General features: G+C 53.8%; 1 protein-coding gene across 2 annotated transcripts in view; it reads left to right on the forward strand.

Annotated features, from left to right (window-relative positions):
- The window catches only part of B3GAT1 (beta-1,3-glucuronyltransferase 1), a 35,070-nt gene that overhangs the window by 8,495 nt on the left and 3,070 nt on the right, over positions 1 to 23,505 (forward strand). The window contains exons 2-6 of one of the 2 annotated variants that reach the window (XM_036276677.1): positions 10,051 to 10,155; positions 10,316 to 10,462; positions 18,808 to 19,316; positions 19,965 to 20,261; positions 23,349 to 23,449. In XM_036276677.1, the coding sequence (XP_036132570.1) occupies positions 10,152 to 10,155; positions 10,316 to 10,462; positions 18,808 to 19,316; positions 19,965 to 20,261; positions 23,349 to 23,435 (1,044 nt within the window). In that variant the 5' untranslated portion in view covers positions 10,051 to 10,151 and the 3' untranslated portion in view covers positions 23,436 to 23,449. Of the gene's footprint in view, positions 1 to 10,050; positions 10,173 to 10,315; positions 10,463 to 18,807; positions 19,317 to 19,964; positions 20,262 to 23,348; positions 23,450 to 23,505 lie in introns of those variants that run through there. The other variant, XM_036276678.1, reaches the window with a different exon arrangement.

Raw genomic sequence — 23,505 nt, forward strand, 5'->3', positions numbered from 1 at the left:
GTCACAGAAATGTTGGTGCAGCGCGTGCTCTGTGCCAGGCCCGGGACCCTGTGTGGGCTCCAGGAGCAAGTCAGGCCAGGTGCCCCCAGGGGAGCCCCGGCCAGGAAGCTGGGGACTGAAAGGGGCAGCAGCTAGTGCACCGCGGGTTGCAGGGTTGGACGCGGGCTGTGTGGGGCCCCTGAACAATCAGGCCTGGGGGGGACCACAGCTAGGGCAGCTTCCAGGAGGGGCACAGAGCCCAGGAGAGCCCCACCCAGTCAGCACCCTCACCCAGAGCCACAGACACCAAGGGAGGCTGAGGCACTGAGCAGCTCGGACGACAGGAGAGTGGAAGGATAGCGTGTGGGGACAAACTCCCATTGGCTGCTCACACTCCCTTCCTCCTGGGCACCAGAGTGCCAGCCTGAGGGCCTAAGAGGCTCCGCACGGCTGTCCCCGCCCGCCCACGCTGCAGACCCTTAGGGCTAGGGCCAGAACCCCCAGGTTACCTGGCCTTCTTGGACTGGTCCCCTGGCCTTGCCAAGACCACATGCCTTGCCCTCTGACCTGCCAGGGTGGAGTGGGTCTGCAGACAGCATGACCCGTGCCAGGCCCCACACCGTGACCAGCACTGGGCACCCAGCGCCCTCTCTGGGCCTCCTCTGTAGATGAGGATTGACAAGACGAGGCTGTACCTCTCCCTGTTCCCAGGGCCCAGGATACTAGGGCGCTGCAGTCCGCGCACCACCCCTGCAGAAAAGGAGCACCCCACTCCTGTGCCTCCTGATGCTACTATTCCACTAGCGGCTGTTGCTTTGCTTGTCTGACCCCAGCTGTTCATCTTGTATTGGAATCTGCTGAGCCCTCCCCTCCTGCCCCTTCACCCCTGCTTGGGCAGCTGTCTGTGGGGGCCTGTGCTCACGGGCCTTTGCCACTTGGAGGTGGAGCTCCACCCGCAGATATCCTGAGCGGCCCGCAGCCCTTGCAGGGCACCAGCAAGCTGAGCACTGGGCAGGAAAGGCTGGTGTGTTCGAGAGCGTTTGCCCTCGCCGCAGGCGGAATCCAGGGCCGGGCCGTGGCCTGGTGTGGCCTGTGCCGTGGCAGGTGCACTGCCAGTTCTCCTCAGCCTGTCTGCAGGGGTGAGGCCAGGCGGCGCAGGCAGAGGTGTGGGGAGGCGCTCCTCGCAGCAGTAGGGAGAGCCCCTTTGCTCCCAGGCTCCATAACGCACGGCACCGCAGCCCTCTGGGCTTGCTCACAGCGGCGGCCGCACAGCCTTCATGCAGGGGCTGGGACCAAACCTGAGAGTAGGCAGCGGGGAGAACTAGTCTGCACGTGGCACTTGCTCCCACAGCCGGTGCCACACAGAGGGTGGCAGAGGGCTCTGGTTAGAGAACACTGCCCGCTCACCCACACCAGTCCCTGACCTTGCCTGGTGCGGATGTGTTCACTCCTGCTGTCGCTTCATCAGCTCCGCACACTCTCAGAGGCTGTAGCTTAGATAACAAATTGTGTGGCCACGCCCATTCTAAAGAACAAGGCCAGGGGGCAGCTTCAGCACAGACTGGACACTCAGACTTGTCCAGGGCAGACGCCTGGTGCCAGCACCCAGGCTAGAAGGGACTCGTGTCTGCACGAGAGAGCCAGTGGGGAGCTCGGGCTAGAAGGGACTCGTGTCTGCACGGAGCCCAGCACCGAGGCGGAGAGGGCCCCGGGAGAGAGCCAGTGGGGAGCTCGGGCCAAGGGAAGTGACGGCCGTGCTGTCAGGACCCCTGCTACCCAAGGAGCAGAGACCAGGGGTGTTACCAGGCCACTGTCTGACTGGACCCGAGACACCCGGGACTGAACCCCCTCATGTCTCAGTTTCTTCACCTGTAAAACAAGAATAAAGCTTTGTAATGACAAGGTTTAGTGATTAAAGGAGGTGAAACCACGTGGGACGTCGTGAATCTACCGAGGATCAGCTGTGTTAGCAGTCGTTCTGGGGGGAGGTTGCCCCAACCCCCACGTCTCAGAAAAAGTGAATTGGCCTCTTCACATTTATGTTCTAGGATCTGAGATCTCATTTGAACAGAGACCCAATCACAAGAGTCTCCAACAATGCTCAGAAATAATAACCAAACTCAGCCGAGGACATGCATCCCTGTGCCCGTGAATACACGTGTGCTTATTCAGACGAGGTGCTGGCCATGAGCACACATGTGCGTGCACACGAGGGAAGAAGTGAGCTGCTGCCCTGTGAAGTCACTCGGCATGAGGCTCTGTGGTTTGCTGAGTCGACCTCTAAGAGTCGTCAGAAGGGAAGCCTCGGCCACAGCCATCGTCCTGCGTAAAACTAAGGGCGCCTCGCTCACCTCGGAAGGCTGTGCCTTCCGAGTCACGTGGCTCTGAGAGGGCAGAGGGCGCATGCGCCAAGCAGGCACTCAGATTTCTCCAGGGCAAGGCCTTTGACAGCCAGCAGGCCCAGGTGCACAGGGCACAGGTCCCCACGCTGGCGAGGGTAAAGGTCTGGCAGAGGAGCAGCAGGGGTCAGAGGCCAAGGTGAAGAAGCTAGGGTGCAGCTGGAGGGAAGTAAAGGGGGGTGCTGGCTTGCTTTTTGGGCATCTTGACTCTAAACTGAGGCTCTTCCCCTGGGCCTGGCCTACAGCCTTGCTCCCTAGGAATAAGGAATTACCATCTGGATGGACCAAGCAAGTGTGGGGCTTCCAGAGTGGTCACAGATGCACAGAGAAGGCCTGTGCTGGCCTGCAGCGGTCAGAGGCTCACTGACGGAGGGAAGCGAGGAAGTAGGAGCTGAGGCAGTTAGATCAACGGGGCAAAGAGCCTTGAATGCCACGCTAAGTAAGTTGCAGTCAGGGGGAGATGCAGAAGGTTTTGAGCATGAGCAAGTCAGGAGGGTGGGTCAGGCAGGGGTGGACTGAAGAAAGATTACAGTGGGAGACTATGAAGCACAGTTCAGACCTGGGTCCGCAGGGGAGGCAGTCACCCCAAGGCCTGAAGACAGAGCAGGCCACGGGAGCTGTGATGGGAGGAGGAGGGGTTGAGGCCAGCCCTGGGGTTTCGTGTTGCTGCCAAGACAGATGACAGAAAAAAAAGAAGCCTCGGCCGGCCAGTGTGGCTCAGTGGTTGAGCCTCGACCCATGCACCCGGAGGTCGCCGGTTTAATTCCCAGGCAGGGCACATGCCCAGGTTGTGGGCCCGATCCCCATCAGGGAGCATGCAGGAGGCGGCCAATCAATGTTCTGTCTCATGGATGTTTCTATCTCTCTCTCCCTCTCCCTTCCTCTCTCTCTAAAATCAATAAAGAAAAAATATGTTAAAAAAAAAATGAAGCCTGATGGGGCGTGCCCTGGGGAGAAACATGACGGCTGGACCTGGTCGTGTTGAATCTAAGGTCACCATGGACTGTGCCAGACAACAAACAAGGCGTAACAGCTCCACGCGGGACATGGAGACACTGGGGCCAAGATAAATCAAAAGGCCTCACGCCGACTACAACCACCGTGAACCCTTGAGACAAGGAGGTGTCCCTTCTGAGTAGACCGCCACTCTTCCTCACTGCCCCCCTTGGGGATAGTGGGGCTTTCAGGGTCTGCGGCGTCCAGCCAGGAGCCCTGCTGGAGGGACTGGCCAGGCCCTGGCCAGGTCGATAGTTACAGTAGCTTCTGTGTGTTGGCATCGATAATATGCCAGGTAGTTTATATTTTTCTGATCACCCTAAAGTCCTAATGGGGAAAGCACTGTTTCTATCCCCATTTTACAGATGGGGAAACCAAGGCCCAGAGAGGTTGCCTTGCCCAAGTCACACGGCACAGGAGAGGCTGTGGTGTGGTGTCCGAGGCGGTGTGACTTCGGGCCCAGACTCTCCGTGTACCCCTCTTTCAGGCAGAGGAGAGCAAGAGATGGTGGGAGGCCCGTAGCAAGGCTGTGACCGGTTAGGTTCTGCCGTCACCCTCAGAAGCTGTGGGACCAGACAGGAGCTGAGAGGTAGGAGGCGACCTGGCCTTTTTGGTGTGTGGACAGGCTCTAAGAGGTCCCCCACGGTTCCTGACTCCTGCTGCCCTTGTCTTTGTGTGATGGTGTCCCTTGCAGTCCCTGTGGATGGCACCTGTGACTAGACTAACCGGTAGAACGCGGCAGAGGGGTGGGCCGTCACCCCCACGATTACATTGTGTGTGTAGGGCTCCATCTTGCTAGCTGACTTACTATAGATTCCCTCCTTGCTGGCTGGATGAAAAGTGGCCACGTTGGAGAAACCCATGCGGCAGGAACTGCAAGCAGCCTCTAGAGCTGAGGGCGGCCCTCGGTCCTGTGATGACCAGGTAGTGGATCCCTCCAACCCCTGAGCCGGCAGGGAAGCAGCCTCCTCCCCAGGCAGAGAGTGCAGCCCAGCCAACAAGGTGCAGCCTTGAGACCCTGAGCAGCGGCCCCTGCTGGCTGTGCCTGGGCTCCTGACCCTCAGAAGATAAGAAATAGATGTCTTTAAGCTGCTAAGCAGGTAATGACTTGTTAGACAGCAGTAGAAAACGAATGCACTTGTCTGGGGAGCAGTGACACTCTTCACAAAGCTGGTGTGGCCTCTGGAGTGGGCCTGGGGCAGGTGCAATCAGAGGAGGGAGGGAAGGATGTGGGGAGGTGATGCTTTCCCAGACCAAACCTGTCCCCTGCTCCAACCCAGCTGCAGGGCTGCAGGGGTCTGCAGGGACCGCTTCCCAGCCCCACACGCTCCAGAGCCAGTCATGGCCGTCACTGAACGGCCATACACCGCTCTCTGTCCATCTGATTGGGACTGTCCACTTCCTCTGGGTGGTTAGCATGTTCCCTCACCCAGTACTGCGCAGTCACCTCCCCGGGACCCGCCGCAGAGTGGCTCCCACAGGGGTACTCCACAGACCTGGGGACCTTTGTCTGACTGTCCACAGTTCTCCTCCAGGCCTGTGTCCTCCAGCGAGCTGTCTCCCTGGAGACTGCCCCACCCCTCCCCACGCTGGAGGGCCTGGGCCGTGTGTGTGCTCAGGCCCCAGCCGAGAGTGGCAGCATGATGTCCCCACAAAACGAAGCACCTGATTTTTGCTCTAAGGGCCTCCTGTATGGACACTTGTGGGGAGTGGACGCCCTTCTGCCTGAGACTGAGCTGCTTGACTTGGAGCTTCAGTAAAGCCGGCTGGGCCAGCCTCTCACTCTGAACTGCGGCAGCGAACCGGGATGGCTCGCACCTGCACAGCGCCACGTGGAACCAAACCTCGTTTTCCCTTTTCCTGACTCGGAATCAGATCTAATCCAAAAGCTACATCTCAAAAAAAAAAAGAAAGAGAAAAACAAAGCAACAACCTAAAGCAAACAAACAATGAATTGCATCTTCTGACACTTGGGCTGGAAGAAAATCAAAGCATAAATATGTGCTTTGCACCAGGCCTGCTGAACTAACACTTCCTCTGCCCGAGCCCTTGGCGCGGTTTTCCCGGTGAGAAGGGACAAGGTGGTGCGAGGTCTGGAGCCCACGCTGCTGACGCCCGTGCTGGCAGAAGTGTCCAGGAGTGAGAGCCGGCAGCAGCCAGGCCCAGAGGCAGGACACAGACCTGCGAGGGCCTGGCCGCCCTCCCCTTCTTGGTGCTCCACCCTGAAGGCAGGACCCTCCCTGGAGCGCTGGGCTGAACAGCTGCAGGCAGAGCAGCGGCCCCAGAGGCTCCCCTGAGGGCACCGGAGGCTGCGTGCTGGCTCTGCTGGGAGGCCCCAGGGACGGGGTGGGGGGGGGGTGGAGCACCAGTTCAGAGTCCAAAGGCCGGAGCTCCAGCAGCTCTGGCAGCCATCACCTCCAGGGCCTCGAACTGACCACGCAGGCCTTCGCAGCCTCGGCTCCTCACGAAAAAAAGACCTCCCTGCTTGCCTCACAGGGCTATTGTGAAGATCAAAGGACCAGGCTTTATGAAAAAAATGAATTCTGCTGGCCCAGCACAGGGATGTCACTGAGAAGGCTTGCAATTCCAACTGAGCATCCCACGAAGACCTCACTTCACTTTGAGTAGAATGAGCAGTTGGATGCCTGTCCCCTTTCTCCCTCCCCTCCAGGCGATGGGGCCCGGGGAGGAGGAGCAGGAGGCTGGCATGGTGAGTGGACAGAGGCCTTGCACGCCCAGCGAGAGCGGGTGGCTGGAAGCCGGGCCAGCTGGGGTGGAGTAGCGTGGCCAAGGCTGCAGAGGACAGGGCTGGGTTAATGAAGTATGAATTGACGGGACCAGCAGCTGATTAGCTGTGGCACTGGGCTTTTCCTGAGCAGAGGCAGAAGAATCGATACTAATCCCTTGATCTGTTTAGGAGTTCCTGCAGATTTTTGGGACAAATCTGAGCCTCCCTTTCATGGGGGATCTGTCTGGAGCTGGAGCCGGAACCTAGTCTAGCGTCCATCCCCCATTTTCTTTTAAATGTTCCCCTCTTTCTTCCTCCTGTTGCCACCTCCCTGCGCCCATGCCCAGAAGGCTGGTGCCTGCCCCAACCCGCACCCATGCTCACCCCTCCTGAGCTGGCTGCGCCCCTCCGTGAGGAGGCTCCTGCATCTGTGTCGTCCGGCCCACGGGGGACTCGGGCTCTCAGGGGACAGAGGCTGGCTTTCCTCTTCAGAGGTGCAGCAGGAACTCTAACCATCCTCTCCTCACCCCGATCTGCGGAGCACATCGGCTGTTGTCCGCCTTAGCCGGCAAGCGCAGGCGCAATGCTGCTCTCCCCCTGGGGGGCGCTTCTGCTCCTGCCGCTGCGTCCCACGAGGGGCAAGAGTTCAGGGTCCATAATGCTGGTTCCCTGTGGTGGGGGGATGCCAGAAACACCAAGCAGGACTCCCCCAGCTGACGCCAAGGCCCAGTGGAGAAAGGCAAGTGCTGAGCGGTAGCCAGCGGTGCATGGTCCGGACCCCGGGAAAGGGACCTCGTGTTGTGCAGCAACAGGGAAACATCTACCCAACACCTGCCTCGTAAGGTTGCTGAGGCTGAAACTTGCATCACATGTAAGTTTCATTTTGAAGGATTCTCCTTTTTTTTTTCTTTATCGTTTTTTAGAGAGAGAGAAAGGGAGAGGGAGAGAGAGATAGAAACATCAATGAGAGAGAACATCGATTGGCCGCCTCCTGCATGCCCCCACTGGGGATCGGGCCCACAACCTGGGCATGTGTGCTGACAGGGAATCGAACCAGCGACCTCTTGGTGCATGGGTCGACTCTCAACCACCGAGCCACACTGGCCAGGCGATGGATTCTCCACTTCAACAGACTCCTTTGGCTAACCAACTGACTACTATTCCCAACCTTATTTAGTAACACAGCTTTATCATCTGTCAGAGACAAGTATCTTGGATGGTTTCTGAGCTTGTTTGTAACTGACTTCATCACACACACACATACACACACACACACACACACACACACAATCCCTGCAACATTAGGTCCTCATCACACATCAGCCTGAGCTGTGTAAGCCCCTCCCTCCCGCCCGCTCGGAAGTGCTGGAAGGAAGCCCTGCCCACTCCCAGGTGCTGCACTGCCCATGGAATCTGACACAGCGCCTGCCCACTGCCCACTGCAGATGCTGAATCATCATTTGTTGAATGAAATAAAATAAACCGTCCCTTCAGGACCCAGGGGCATTGATGAGTGGTCCATCTGAATGCCTGCAGACTCAGTAGAAAGCCTTTCCATGCATTTGGAATTGCCCAGCCTTGAAGCCAGCCTCACAGCCAGCCCTGCCTCCCCAGGCCCAGCCTCTCCGGACGGCCTGACTAGCCCTGTCCCGTCGTGGACACATCAGAGCCTTCCTGTCTGGGTCCAGGTACTTGCTAGTTCATGTGCACAACTCATGACCTCTAAAACCCTTAGGTTTCCACAAATAGGTCTTTCCAGGTGCGGCCAGTCTCCCTGGGTAATCCCTCAAACTGTGACCCAGTCCCATGGGAAGCGGTCATTCAGCGTCTTGCCTTGGTTTTGGCCTTGAATGCCCACCTGACCCCACTTTTCTCACACAGAACATTTCTTCATCCTCATGGAGCCCTAACGGTCGCTATAATGGCAGAGCTGAAAATTCATTCGAACTTTTCCAATCCAGCCTCCACATTTTAAAGATGAAGTTACAGGCCAAGGAGGGCAAGCAGGGGATCCCTATGCACAGTGGGGTGCCGACCAGACACTGACGCTTCCTCCCCACGTCCCCACCGCTAGGCATTGGCCCTGGACTCCCAGCCTCACTCTGCCTGCAGTTTGCCTCAGCCCCACCTGGCTGCCTCCACCTGACCCCTTGAGCATCTCATTCTCGCTGCCCTGCCCCTGCCTCCTCCTGGTGTCTGGGTGTGGCCAAGCCCTTCCCTTGACTTGGTGTTGATTATTCTGCCTGCTTCCACGAAAGGCCCAGGGCGATTCCGGGGTCTGCTGCAGATGCAGATGCAGGGCTGAGCCTATGACCACAGACAAGCTGTGGCCCCTCCTCCGAGGCCCAGGCAGAAGAAGGCTGTAGTGAGCTAGGCACCCTTGCAGCCTCTCCCCTGCCCCAGACCCTCCCACAGGTCCCCCTGCCCCTGCCCCAGGCCCCCTCCCCAGGCCCTCCTCCCTGCCCAGCTCATGCCCTCCCAGGACCCCCACAGCCCTAGGCTCCCCCTGAGCCCTACCCGGTCCAGGCCCAGGCCCCAGTTCCCACAAATCCACCCCTGCTGGCCAGCTGGCTCGCTCTAAAACTGGGGGCTCTCCTGTTCTGCTTAATAACCACCTGGTAATTAGCTCCACGATTTTGCTACTATGCTTATAATAGCCTCCATTAAAGTTATGGGATTTTCAAGCCGTAATGGTTTCCAGAGTAATTAATGCACAACTGGGTTTATTGCTAAGTTTATTTTTAGAGTTGTCCTCCCTCTCCCCCTCCCTTTCCTTTCATAGATGTCTTGACCAGAAAGACAAAATGGGACAGAACTGTCTCCATGGCCGCCTTGCAGCTTGTCCCCACCTTTCCCCAGGAAGGTGCTGGGGCAGCAGCAGAGGTGGCTTCCAGGAGGAGGGTGGCTCTAGGCCAGGGTGTGTGCATCCATGCTCACCCGTGCCTGACCAGGTTTGGGAGCCCCGGGACCTGGAAACCCCCTTCCCATGCACCTGATTGCAGCACAGGCCTGGGTGTATGTCTGGCTCCACCATGTCCTGGCGCGACCTTGGGCAAACCACTGATGAATTTCCACTTGAAATAGTGATAAGGGCAGCGCGTACCACCCGGGGTGGTTGTGATACCGAACATGAAGTGTTGAGCGTCACCTTTAGATACCATAATTGCTACCTAGCAGCTATTGTTACTAACAGCAGCCGGCAGAGGAGAGGAGGTTGGGCAAGCACCAGGGGAGAGGGCGTGGCCAAGGCTGCCCAGGGAAGAAGTGCGGGCAGCTCAGCGAGCGTGGCAGCCACCTGTGCACACTGACCTGCGGGCTCGCCCCGCTGCTGCCTCCATCCGGAGCCTAGACCCCTCCCCAAGAGAGAGGGCTTCAGAGAGGCTCCGCTGGGAGGCACTGGAGCCCAGAGGAAGTCTCCCCGCCAGGCCTTGTAGACGCTCCCCTGTCTTCCATCAGCTGTGGTCTAAGATCAGCCAGCCAAACTGGGGCTTTGACCAGCCCTCGGACGCCCCATCGGTAGTCTCGGAGTGGGGGTATGGGCCTGGGGCTCGGGGTGTGGCAGGAGGTCGCTCTGCTTCATCACACCCCAGTGCTGACCCCTTTATCCAGGCTATGAAGAACGTCATCTGGGCCCAAACACGTGGGCAGCACAATCTTGAGCGTTTGGTGTGGATGCAGCAGGGCGTTATGGGCACTGACTAATTTAATTCTCAGAACCGCCTTGTGAAGTGGGTACTGATGTCACCCCATGTCATAGATGAGAAAACTGTGGCATGGATTGTTGCTGTGACCTGGCGAAGTTTAAACCAAGACAGGTGTGTCTGAAGTCTGTGCCCTTGACCTCTACGCAGAGGTCCACTTCACCAAGGCAGGCAGGCGGAGAGGTCCTCAGGAAGACCCCCACCCCCACCCAGGTCTCTGGCCATCCTCTTCCGTTCTCTTTTGCAGGGGTGCACTTCGCAGGGTCCCTGACTGAGCAGAAACCACCTGGGAGCAGCCGCCGCTTCTGAAGCTCCGGTCGGGCTGGACGCTGCAAACCTGCTTCCGCAATGGGTGGGTTGTGAGCGCTGGTAAGACCTGCTGGCCAGCATTCGGCTTCTCTGCTGCGCCGGTGTCTGGCCTGTTCGGCCCATTCCTGTTCTTTTCTCCCCTGTGCTCATCACTGCTGCCGCCGCCCTGGCACCGTCCCTCTCCTGACCTTGCCGCGGCTCAGGTAATGAGGAGCTGTGGGCCCAGCCAGCCTTGGAGATGCCGAAAAGACGGGACGTCCTTGCAATCGTCCTCATCGTGCTGCCCTGGACGCTGCTGGTCACCGTGTGGCACCAGAGCACCATCGCACCGTTGCTCACAGCGCACAAGGGTGAGCCCCACCCCAGGCAGGGTCAGTAAGAGAGCGAACGGAGCCAGTGCTGATGGAGTTGTTACTTTCATTTGCCAGGGAGCTGGGAGTGGCCATAAGTATGATCCAGGCCAGTGACCTGACCCTTTGAGGTGTCTGGGCCCCTTTGGGAATCTGATGAATGCTGACGCGTGTACACACACGCACACGCGCACACGTACACGTACATGCACGCACGCGCGCGCATACACACGCACACACACAGCTCTGCATCCAGTTCCAGGACAGCAAGGACTGGGAGCACCCAGCAGCAGTGGGGAAGGGTGGCTGAAGAGGATCCTTGGTCTGTGTTTTAAAATCTTTCAAGGAGACTATGTTATTCACCCCTCTTTTCCTGGTTATGCTGTTGGTGGAAGTGGGGAAGTGGGGTATTCCTTTTCCCTTTTCCCACTGAGTGCTGGGGGTGCAGTTCTTAAAATATCTCAAGAAAAATAATTTTCTGAGACTCACACAGGAGATGAGTGGTTTTTATTTGTATAGAGTTAAATCCCTAACCTTCCAAAGTCCCGTTTCCCTTATCCAGTCCTGGAAGAGGTGCAGCTGGGCTTCAGCAGAGCTAGAAGCAAAGCCAGTGTCCAGAGTTTCTGTTCCACGTGGCAGCCAGGTCCAGTTCAGCATTAGGTTAGCTACAGTTCATTAGTCCATTGTGCGTGGGGTTCACATGGCTGCAGACCATGTGGGGGAATGCAGGGGAGCCAAGAGAATGTGCCCCCTACAACAACAGTCCCAAAAGCATAAGAGAAAACCAAGAGAGAAAGCTTCCTTGTTCAGGGAATTAAGTATCCCAAGTCTTCTTGAGCTTGCAGTGGCCACACCCATTCTGACCAGTGACCTCTGTTCCCAGGTGTCACAGCAAGCACCTTTGTTAGTCCCCCCAACTTTATTGGGCATGCATCTATCTTCCCTTTGCTGGACTCCTGGGGAGTGTAAAGGTGAAACTTCCTGGTGAACCTGTCCAAATGACTGCCTATAATTTCTGGCCTTCCTTTTGTTCTTTTTCTGTTATTAATAACTAGGTTAATTGCAACACTCATTTCCCACTGAGAAAAAAAAGAACCTCTTTGTATTCTTACAAAGGAGAAAATGGACAAAGGTCTCTATCTTCTTGTAACCGCTTCCAGCCGACAGAAGGGTGTAGACCTGCCTATCCCGAGGCTCAGAGATTCTCCCAACCTGGCAGAGGAAGGAGGGAGCGAGAGGGAAAGGGTGGTTTTTACGCAGGGAAGAAGGATTCTGCAAAGTCTGGGTCAGTCTGGTGTCCCTGAGAGGTGAGCTAGGCAATGTCCAGGAGGACGACGTGTTGGACAAGCTGGTGTCCTCATTTTATTCTAAAAATGACAAACTTAACAAGAAAGTTTAAAAGGCACAATTCAAAACTGAGGAGACTTATAGTAACTAAAAGTCTCGTGAGAGGTAAAAGCCCATGTGATGAGGGGAAAGATTAACTTATAATGTCCCAGATTCCTCTGGAGGAGTAACTTACCTGGAGGCATGTGTATCATACCTGCCTAAAGCTCTCTGTTCATTACACTTCACTCGGACTAAGCTAAGGGAAACAGTCTGAGATTTCCCTCATGAGAAACTGTGGCCTTTTCTGTCTGAGTCATTTGGGAAGAAAAGGAAAAGCAGTTTCAAGTGAAGCTGCTAGACTGTCCATGTTTCACAGACTCAACCATAAGTTCAAACCACTGAGTCTCATTTCAGGGCACAGTGGTGCAGATGACTTCCATAGTGAGGTCGACACTGTATGAGCAAGAAATCAGGTAACACCACATGATCTCACTTATATACGGAATATAATGAACATAACAGTCTGAGGAATACAGTAAACCCAGACACATGGAAATAGGGCACAGACTGACATCCCTCAGAAGAGGGGATGGGGGGGTGGGAGGGTGGGAAGAGATAAACCACAGAACTTATATGCATGTATGCATGACCAATGGACATGGACAACTAAGCCGGGGACGGGGTGGAGGGGGGGGGTGCCAATGGGGTAAAAAGGTAAAATATCTGTAACAAGAAATCAGGTAAATATGGGTATAGGCCCACATTTTATAAAAATAGAAGAATACCAAACACAAGGTTAATGTATACAGCACATCATAAGCCAGAAGATAAGTCTTCTGCTGGAATAAAATCATATAGTGACAGTTTGAGAGACTGTCTGTAGTTAGAACATCTCTGGTGATGTCACCAGGTGCTGAGGCCTATATGGTGTACACAGACACAGCCTTAAAAACAAAATTTGGAGACAGTTAACTGTACTGAAGCCCAATATCCATAATTGGACATGGTGATTTTCATTGAAATACAGTTTTTCTCTCTAAGATTGCTCTCATTTTCAAAGAGACTCATCAAGTCCAGTTTTTGTTTGGCCTGATTATTTGCATAAAACAATAAGAATAGCAATTGATCGGATCAATCACACAGGCTTTTTCAAATTTGCTTTGCTGGAATCTCACAAGGAATCTTCAGATTGAGCTTTTGTAAGCTCTTCAGGGCACAGATACCAAGCCACACAGTTGCCATTTGGCTTTGCCTGTAATACCTGCATGTTGGGTGTATTCTTCAAGTTCTTGAGATCCCCAAAGGTGTCTTGAGATTCCTTCTTGCCATCTTCCAGGAAAACAACCTTTGTTCCTTCCCTGGAAAGACTGTCATGAACCATGAACCAAACAAGGTATCAGGCTGTTTCTGAAAATGGCTTTTGATTGGCTTCAATTAGTTTTGAGAGTCAATCTCAATTCCTTAAGGCCTCTGCTGAATCCAGAATCCAGGCATGTCTCTCTTAAATATGGCATTCTAGTCAGTCTTGGTTAATAAGACCACATCATTTGGAACTGATCTTACTGGATGTATACAAAGAATTGTATTTCCATGACTCACTTATTAAGAATTGCCAAATTCTGGAGGGATCAGGTAGGAAGAAAATAAGTTAAAAATGAATAATTAGCATTCCCTTGATTGGCAAACACATTCCATAACTCTTAGAAACATAGGCTTCTTTACTGGCAAACACACTGACCCCTGAAAAGACATATTTCCATGGAGACAGGTATACAGCAAAACTCACTGAGTCAGTAACTCACAGGTGAATTGAATTAAACTGATTGGTTTAGATAGCTTAGGTTCAGATAAGATCTGTTTCTCAGACTCTGTGTTCAGACAGATGGTTCAGATAAGAGTCCTTGGAGACCAGATATTAGCATTTCAGAGGCAGACACTCTTTTATTTGACAAACCCAGAATAAAATTCCATGCCAGAGTAGGTGTTGTACTCTCAAGAAATGGAGACTGTGTCACTGTTTATTTCACGGAGAGAAAACCAAAGAATTCTCCTTTCTGTCCTCTGCAAGGGAGAATCAATAGCTTAGGAAAGATATAAGCATCCCCAATTTTTCCTAAATTTCCTCTCATGTTGCCAGAACCTAGGATTTTCACTTGACTCCCACTGCCAGTTTCTGCATCCAGTGATTCATGTCTCACTCCTCCTGCACCAGGGGCTGAGACCTTCCTGAAATGATTATACAATTTTGCCCAGGTTGATCAGGCACCATTTAATTGGGTTTATTTAATTTCACACAGGTGACTCTGATGGCCTCTGACCTTACTGGAGGCATGTACCCTTTACTGTCATGGGTAGACAAAGTCTGGCCTTTTAACTTGACTCTAATAGTTGAGTTAGAAATCTGTTACTGTTTGTTATATTTCTAATAGCTCCTAAGAAGCTTGGTAGTGTGAGACGGCTTTCCTTAAGAAAAAAGTGAGCATTCTCTATTAGTTTGGATAGAATTTAATACCCTGGGTCCTGGGTTTAAATTCTGTTTCCAGTCAGTTTCTAAGATTAGGTAACAAAAACCTTTCACTTCTCTGAGCACATATATATTTGCTATTAGCTATACCTATGGAAGACCATTAAATGACAACAGCAACGTTTGTATAAATTAAAACATAATAGTTGTGTTGCAAAAAAACCTTAGTATTAGCAAAAAGCGTCAGGTCGAAATGATTTGCAGCAGTTTAATACCATTGCCTTCTTTGTGTCCAGGCTTTCTGTGCCACTGCCCTCCCCCGCAGGCATGCTGCAAGGTAGAAGCAAAGGGAAGCAAGAGTCTGAGGGCCCACATGGCATGGTGTGGCCCAGAGGCAGTCAGGTGTGCAGCCTCAGGGATGGAGAGGTGAATGAGGCAGTGAGGTTTGTGCCTCAAACTGCGCAGCTTCGAGTCACAGCCTAAGCCCCTGACTAGGGGCTTGAGGGTTGCTGGCCCCTCCCAGCGCTTAAACAAGCTGGGTTTTTTGTTTGTTTTTTTTTTGGCTGGGAGCCACCCTTGAGCCCCCTTACCCCCTGAGACCCAAGGCTCAGTAGCAAGTGATCGCTCTGGAGCGACCTGCAAAGGCATCTCCTATGGCCATCTCCTCCCAGCCCATGCTGTCGGATGTTGTGCACCTGGGCTGCTAAGCAGTGCTGAGCACACCGGAGCCAGCAGTGCCACAAGCAGTGTAGGGCTGAGTTAAGGAAATGGACCTGGACAAGGGGCGGGAGGGGAACCCCAGCTTAGGTAGGGGAGGTTTCATCTCACCGCTATCTGGTTCAGGTTTTTGTCCTTCCCAGTGCTGGCCAGGTGCAGGCTGGAACAGCTTCAGGCATGCAGGGTCCCAGTCAGCTTTTCTTTCTTCTGCTGTTTCACCTTCCGAGTACTGGTTTGGAGGCTGAGAGTAGAAGGGAGAAGAGGGACGGCTTCCACGCTTTCATCTTCCTTCGGAGTCCCATCTGGGTCACCGCTCTGTTATCAGTGGAAGTGGGGCATCCCATTCCCCACTCAGTGCTGGGGTGGAGTCCTTACAATGTCTTGAGAAAAAGAATGTTCTGAGACTCACACAGGAGGGTGAATGATTTTAATTTGCATGGAATTACATCCCTGGGTTTCCAAAATCTCTTTTCTCTTAATCCAGTCCTAGAAGTGCAGTTGGGGCTTCAGCAGAGCTAGAAGCAAAGCCGGTGTCCAGAGTTTCCGTTCCATGCGGCAGCTGGGTCCAGTTCAGCATTAGGCTAGTTACAGTCCATTAGTCCATTGTGTGTCATGTGGGCAAACGCAGGGGAGCCAAGAGAATGTGCCCCCTACAACAACAGTCCCAAAAGCATAGGAGAAAACCAAGAGAGAAAGCTTCCTTGTTCAGGGAATTAAGTATCCCAAGTCTTCCTGAGCTTGCCGTGGCCACACCCATTCTGACCAGTGACCTCTGTTCCCAGGTGTCACTGACAGCAAGCACCTTTGTTAGTCCCCCCAACTTTATTGGGCATGCATCTATCTTCCCTTTGCTGGACCCCTGGGAAGTGTAAAAACGAACCTGTCCAAATGATGTGCCTATAATTTCTGGCCTTCCCTTTTTTCATTTCCTGTTATTAATAACTAGGTTAAATACAGCGGTATCATTTAGGCAGCCCTGACCTCATCTGACCTACTGAAAATAGGCCTAACTGGAGGAAATGTTCCATGAGGCACTTGTGGGAGAACTGGGCTCTGAGTCCTGCCTGAGCTTCCCCCTCCACCAGGCTACCTTTCCCTCTGACACTAGGGATTCCTACCCCCAAACTGTCCATGTGCCCCACATCTGACTGCCCCTCATGTCTTAGTCTTTAGTCACACTCTTCTCCCCTCTGCACTCCACGCACCCACAGACTCAATACTCTAGGCAGCCGTTCTCCCACGGAAATGTGCGCAGTAAGACATAGGGCGCAAGACAAAACCTGAAGGCATCCAGGCTCATCTCAGCGAGAGGGACGACGAGGGCCTAGGGTAGGGCCTGGGAGTCCAAACGTAGCTGTGACCCCAAGTGACCGGGATGCAGGCTCTAGGCAAGAATCACAGTGTGAAACGGGCTGCTCCACAGTTATACGTCTGGCCCTGCCCAGGCCCGTGGTCACCGCAGCTTCCACGAGGGAGGGCCGAGCTGAGTATCAGTAACGTCCTGCTGCCAGATGCTGGGCCCTTAGAGCTTGTCCCCCTGACAGTTATTCTCTCCTCCCAACTCCAGCGTCTCTCTTTGGTGCCTGTCACTTTAGAACGGTTGCTCTTCTGCAACAGCATCTTGGCAGTGGGGTTAAGACTGCCCTGTTAAGGGACATGACATCCTGTGGCTTCCATTCTTGGCAGAGCTCTGGGGCCAGAGGTGTCTGGCTGTTTGATCAGCACTGACCTCATGCCTGAAGATGAAGATTTGGCCTCCTGTCTACCCAGAGCATGCCAAGAGGGACTGAATGAAAGTTGCAGTGAAATAACGTTAGGGCCCCAGGGAGGCCTTTATCCCTCCAAGGTTGCAGAAACTGTGAAGCCAGGGGGAAGGGCTGGAGCTCAGGCTGTGGCCGCGTCTGATGCATGGAAGGCTTTCCACAGGCATAGACCCACCTGTTTGGGAGGATTTGAGTGGCAGAAAAATGCGGGAAATGGGTCTAAATCTTTTCTCAGTGCTTGGCTTCCAAAACTTTACTGATGACAGATCAATCAGTCCTTATGTAGCTTGGTTAGAATCCCAGTCACTCACCCCTCTTTCCGTAAACGTGTTCTCTTTTCAGTTTGACCCAAAACTCCTCCGTAAAGTAACCTTTGAGCAACTGTGTCTGTGCTCGTCTCCCAGCCCTGCGCTCAGACCTGTGGCACTGTACCCACAGTCTGCAGAGCGGGCTCCCCGCTGAGGAGGGGAAGCAACAGGCGGTGACACAGGGTCCTCCCCGGGACCACACTTCGCCCTTCTGTGTGACTGCTCGTTGCATCCTTTCCATAGTTGCATAAGCCACGAGGAAGTGGGGCTGGCCACTGTCCTCCTTCTCTACCTGAGGAAGTGACAGTCAGTGCCTCGTGGTGTTCTGGGACCTTCACGCGCATTGGCTCCTTAACCCAGATCCTAAGTCAGTAAAGTAGGTGCTCTGGTGAGCTCCACGTCGTAGTTGCCTAAATTGAGAAACCAGAAACTAAGTGACAGAACTGGGCAGCACCTGTACCCAGGCGTGAAGATTCTTAGGTCTGTCCCGTGACCATTCGCTCCTCCTGCTGAGATGGTAGGAGAGCGTGAGGGCCACACAGTTGCTCAAGTGAAAGACATTGCCCTGGCCGGTTTGGCTCAGCGGTTAGAGCGTCCGCCTGTGGTCAGGAGAGACCCGGGTTCGCTTCCCGCTAGGGGCACGTACCTCGGTTGCAGTTTGTCCCTGGCCCTGGTTGGGTCGTGTGGGTGGCAGCCACTCGATGTGTCGCTCAAGTGAAAGACAGCGCGCGGAGGAAATGGGCTAGTTCAGAACATGATTGCCAAGGCCCTGATGTCTCCTCGTGGTGGATGACTAGTTTCACTAGAGAGAAAAGGTCCAGGGTGTAAGGGAAAACGTGGGCGTTTGGAGCAGGCTGCCGTCGTGAAGGAAGGGGCCTCTGCATGTGCCACACAGTGTCCTTGCGAAGATATGGGTGAACGTTAGCTGGATGCTGGGAAAGTTAGGGTCAGTGGTGCAGTTAGTCGTCCAGATGGTCAAATGAGTGTTTCCAGAAAGTGAAGATTAGGAGATTGACATCAAACCAGCAGAGAGCTAAAACAGGTCTCCACCCACCCTTTTGTGTATGCCAAATGTAGGAACATCTAAAATCAGAAAGGGCAGGTTCAGGATTCAAAATTTTCTTGAAAACTATGGGCAAAATCCTGGAATAAAATGTAGTAGTTAAATATTAAATTCTGCACAGATATTCGAAGAATAGACTGCAAAAGGCCAGGAGGGAAGAGGCCCTATTAGACTAGAGGGTGTGAAAAATCAGGGTGCACGAACCTCACACCCTTGAGGGTCCACAGTGTGCTTCCCCACGAAAGCACTAACCCTGCTCTTGGCATTGCAGAGTGCACACCACAGGGTGGCAGTGCAGGGTGCTCTGCAACCCCAGCCCTGGGGGGTAGCGCACTCAGCTCTGGCTGGATGAGGGCACTGGGATGGTGAGGGTCAGACACTTTGTCATGAAATCCAGCTGGCTAGGACCTGAAGATGCAGCCCTGGAATCTGCCAGCGGCATTCAGATAGCTGCAGAGCTGTCAAGAGGAGAAGGCGGCAGAGGTGTCTTCTGCTGGGGAGTCAGAACTAGCAAGGCGCCCAAGAATTCCAGGGTGCTGCCAGCCCTGTCAGCTCCAGCAGACAGAGCCCCAGGCGGGGATCTGATGCCATTCCTGAGAACCAGCGGGGAGCAGGTTTGGGCAGGGTGGGCGGCATCCTGCTCAGTACCTGAGGCCAGAGCCCGCTTTCGTCCCCACACTGCCTGTCTCCCACCCCCACAGATGATGGCAGTGACCCCCGGCGCTCCGCACCACCTGGCATGGACCCCAGGGAGTACTGCATGTCCGACCGTGACATCGTGGAGGTGGTGCGCACCGAGTACGTGTACACGCGGCCCCCGCCCTGGTCCGACACGCTGCCCACCATCCACGTGGTGACGCCCACCTACAGCCGCCCGGTGCAGAAGGCGGAGCTGACACGCCTGGCCAACACGCTGCTGCACGTGCCCAACCTGCACTGGCTGGTGGTGGAGGACGCACCGCGCCGCACGCCGCTGACCGCGCGCCTGCTGCGCGACACCGGCCTCAACTACACACATCTGCACGTGGAGACGCCCCGCAACTACAAGCTGCGGGGAGACGCCCGCGACCCACGCATCCCGCGGGGCACTATGCAGCGCAATCTGGCCCTGCGCTGGCTGCGAGAGACCTTCCCCCGCAACTCCAGCCAGCCTGGCGTGGTCTACTTCGCTGACGATGACAACACCTACAGTTTGGAGCTCTTTGAGGAGGTATGGACATGGACGGAGCAGAAGGCAGGGAAGGGGCGGGAGTGTGGGAAATGACGCTCTTTCGGAGGCAGGGGCCCTTTGGGTAGGGACACATGGGACACTGTCACCGAGGGGCGCCAGGCTGGAGTTAGTGCAGTCTGCAGGGAACCAGAGAAGGGATGGGAAGCCTGGCTGGAGCCGCAGCAGCCCCTCTGGTTAAAGGGCATGGAGTGCTTGGAGCTGCCGGACCACAGTCCTGCCTCGGGGCCTTGTCTGAGTGACGTGTGGTCCAGGCCTACCACCCTGAACACCAGATCTCTTCTGAATGAGGTGTGGACCAGTTTCCGTGTCCTTGGGTCTGTGAGTCATGCCGTTTGGGGGAGAGGGAGGGTCGTGTCAGACTCTAAATTGGGAAGACAGAGGTTTTTCATCCAGAAAGTGGCTGCAGGGCACATGGAGAGGAGGGAAGACCAGCCGGCTGGTTGCAGAGGCCAAGTTCCACCGTAGATGCCCACCATAGGCACACATCTGGAGACAGGCATAGCCCGAGGCCCCTACATGGCTTCCTGTGGCCTATGAGCCTAGATAAACTGTGTTCAGCTTCTGTGGGGACAAGGCATCACTCCCGATCAGCAGTCCCAGTGTCCTGACTCTGGGTCCCCCTTGTAGATGCGCAGCACCAGGAGGGTGTCCGTGTGGCCTGTCGCCTTCGTCGGTGGCCTTCGGTACGAGGCCCCACGGGTCAACGGAGCAGGGAAGGTGGTCGGCTGGAAGACAGTGTTTGACCCCCACCGACCGTTTGCAATAGACATGGCTGGATTTGCGGTCAACCTGCGGCTCATTCTGCAGCGAAGCCAGGCCTACTTCAAGCTGCGTGGTGTGAAGGGAGGCTACCAGGAAAGCAGCCTCCTTCGAGAACTTGTCACCCTCAATGACCTGGAGCCCAAGGCTGCCAACTGCACCAAGGTAAGGCCCTCAGCAGAACTAACAGTTGTAATGTAAGTGTTTCCAAGCACACCCAACGCTCCCTACAGACCAGGGAGCAGGAAATAAAGGCCTCAATACAGCCTTGGAAAGAACCAGCCTAGAGCCACGCCCTCCGGGAACACCCAGCCAGGAAGGCCTGTTGTCGCCTGTCTGGCAGCCGCACTAAAGTCAAGCAGGGAAATGGGGAAGGTGGTGATCAGTGAGGCAGAGCCGAGGACTGTCCCCTCCCTTACCTCAGAAGAGCTGGGCTCTATGACCTCCCTGCAAATACAAGTACATATGTGCACACCGGGACAAACGCATGCACATACACACACACTTCCTAGTTTGAACTTCTTCAGCTAGGGCCTGGGCTGTCACCTGGCTGAGCTGAAGGCTCCTGAACAATCTTCTCCCTCTCTAGAGACCCATTGAGAAATGCAGGGAGACCTGCCACTGTGGCTCAGTGGGTTGAGTGCCATCCCGTGCACTGAAAGGCCACTGGTTTGATTCCCGGTCAGGGCACATGCCCAGGTTTCAGGCTTGATCCCCGGTCAGGGTACGTGCGGGAGGCAGCCAATAGATGTTTCTCTCTTTCTTCCTCTCCCTCTCCCTTCCTCTCTCTCTCTAAAATCAATAAAAACATATTATTTTTAATCTTTATTGTTGAATGTATTACAGATGTTCCTCATTTTCCCCCCATTGACCCTCTCCTCCCGCCTTTTCCCACACTGTTGTCTGTGTCCATTGGTTATGCATATAAGTTCTTTGGTTTATTTCTTCCCACCCCCCACCCCCTTCTCTTTGAGGTTTGTCGGTCTAGCAATGAATTTGTTCTTCTTAATCTCTTCACCTTTTTCACCCATTCCCCCAACCCCTCTCCCAACTGGCAACCAAAAAAATGTTCTCTGTATCTATGAGAATGTTTCTGTTCTGCCTGTTCATTTTGTTTGTAGATTCCATTGTCGATAGCTATGTATTCATTGCCATTTTGTTTGTTCATATATTTTATCTTTTTCTTCAAAAAGACCCTTCAACATTTCATATAATAATGGTTTATTCCTTTAGCTTTTCCTTGTCTGGGAAACTCTTTATATGGCCATAGATTCTAAATGACATCTTTGCAGGATAGCGTAATCTTGGTTGTAGGTTCTTGCTTTTCATCACTCTGAATATTTCTTGCCACTCCCTTCTGGCCTGCAAAGTTTCTTTTGAGAAATCAGCTGACAGTCTTATGGGAACTGCCTTGTAGGTAACTAACTGTTTTTCTCTTGCTGCTTTTAAGATTCTCTCTCTGTCTTGAACCTTTTGCATTTTGATGATGATGTGTCTTGGTGTGGGCCTCTTGGGGTTCATCTTGTTTGGGACTCTCTGTGCTTCCTGGACTTGTATGTCTGTTTCCTTCACCAAGTTAGGGAAGTTTTCTGCCATTATTGTTTCAAATAAATTTTTTATTTCTTGTTCTCTCTCTTCCCCTTCTGGCACCGCCAAGATGCCAATGTTGACACGCTTGCAGTTGTCCCAGAGGCTCCTTACACTATCTTCATTTTTTTTGGATTCTTTTTTCTTTTTGCTGTTCTGATTGGGTTTGTTTTTTTTTTTTTTTTTTTTTTTTTTTGCTTACTTACATTCCAAATCGATGGTTTGGTTCTTGGCTTTACCTACTCTACTATTGAATCTCTGTAAATTATACTTTATTTCAGTTAGTGCCTCCCTCATTTCTGACTGTGCATCCTTCATTTCTTACTGGTCCTTTTTTATGCTCTTGAGGCCCTCACTAAGTTCGCTGAGGTTCTCACTAAGTTCACTGAGCATCCTCATAAGCAGTATTTTGAACTCAGCATCTGTTAGGTTGCTTATCTCCATTTCGCTTAGTTCTTTTCCTAGAGATTTTTTTCTGTTCTTTCATTTGGGACCTGTTTCTTTGTCTCCTCATTTTGGCTGCCTCCCTGTGTTTGTATTACTTAACGAGAGGTATGGGGCTAGCTGAGACCAGATGCTGCTTGTTTGAAAGAATTTAGGAAAAACCTGAAGCAGGATCCGAGAGGGGCCAATCTTATGGTAAAGCAACTGGCAACAGCTTGGGTGGGCCTAAAAGTTGGGTGGGGCGGGGCCTCAGGGAATCACCAGGGTGGGGCAACCAGTGTGAGCCAGGTTGCTGGAGTCCCAGATATGACAGCATCTGCCACTGCAGGGAAGGGCTCACCAAAGGAACAAAGGCCTCTGACAGCACGTTTGTCCCTGAGAAAGCCCCCTCTCCAGCCCTCGCTCCAGTGCCAAACAGTTCAGTTCTTCGCTGTACGTCTCTGGTGCCCCTCGAGCTGCCTCCCCTCCAAGCTTAGAGGGAGAGAGTCCGATAAGTCCATGCGCGGGCCCTTTAAGAGGAGCTGCCTGGGGCTCCAGCACCCTCAGCCTCCCTGAGCCTCAGTTCCCGCTGGTTTTTCCTGCCAGAAGTGATGGGGATTCTCTTCCTGGCACTGGAACCCTGAGCGGGGCACCTGGTGTGGGACGGGGACCCCTCAGTCCTCAGGGAGGACCTTCTCAGCTGAGGTGTCCTCCTAATTTTTATCCACCACGTGTGGGTATGGGACCAGCCCGTCCCCTCCGCCCCTCCTACCAGTCTCGATGTGGCTGCTGCTTTAATTCCGTAGTTGGAGGACCTCCATTCAGCTCGATGTCAGGCGGTTTTGAATGATGGTTGTTCAGTAGTTTAGCTGTAACTTTGATGTGGTTGTGGGAGGACACAGTACCGCATTTACCTACTCGCCATCCTGACCAGAAGTCCAATAAAAACATATTTTAAAAAAAAGAAAGAAACACAGGCGACAATGAGCAGCAAGTGGAATGTGGATTTACTTGTCTATTTTACTGTTGCTGTACACTGTCTGTTTCCGACAGCTGCTTTGCATCCTATGTCCAAACAGCAAGAGTGAGGGGGTAGGTAGAACAAAGAACAATGGAGGAAAATCTTGCTGGAACAAGGGCAGAGGGACAGGGCAGGAGAAATACTCGCAGAGGTGGGTGGGAGCAGGAGGTGGCAGGGAGAGGTCAGGAGCCGGTGCCATGTTTCCTGTCTCGGACACGCAGATCCTGGTGTGGCACACGCGGACAGAGAAGCCTGTGCTGGTGAACGAGGGGAAGAAAGGCTTCACTGACCCCGCTGTGGAGATCTGAGCCCCAGGATCCAGGTACGGCGGGGCCGAGGGCAGCGATGCCGTTTGAATACAGAGCAGATCTGTCGAGA

The sequence above is a fragment of the Molossus molossus genome, unplaced genomic scaffold (assembly GCF_014108415.1).
Source record: "Molossus molossus isolate mMolMol1 unplaced genomic scaffold, mMolMol1.p scaffold_m16_p_22, whole genome shotgun sequence".
Classification (NCBI taxonomy): Eukaryota; Metazoa; Chordata; class Mammalia; order Chiroptera; family Molossidae; genus Molossus; species Molossus molossus.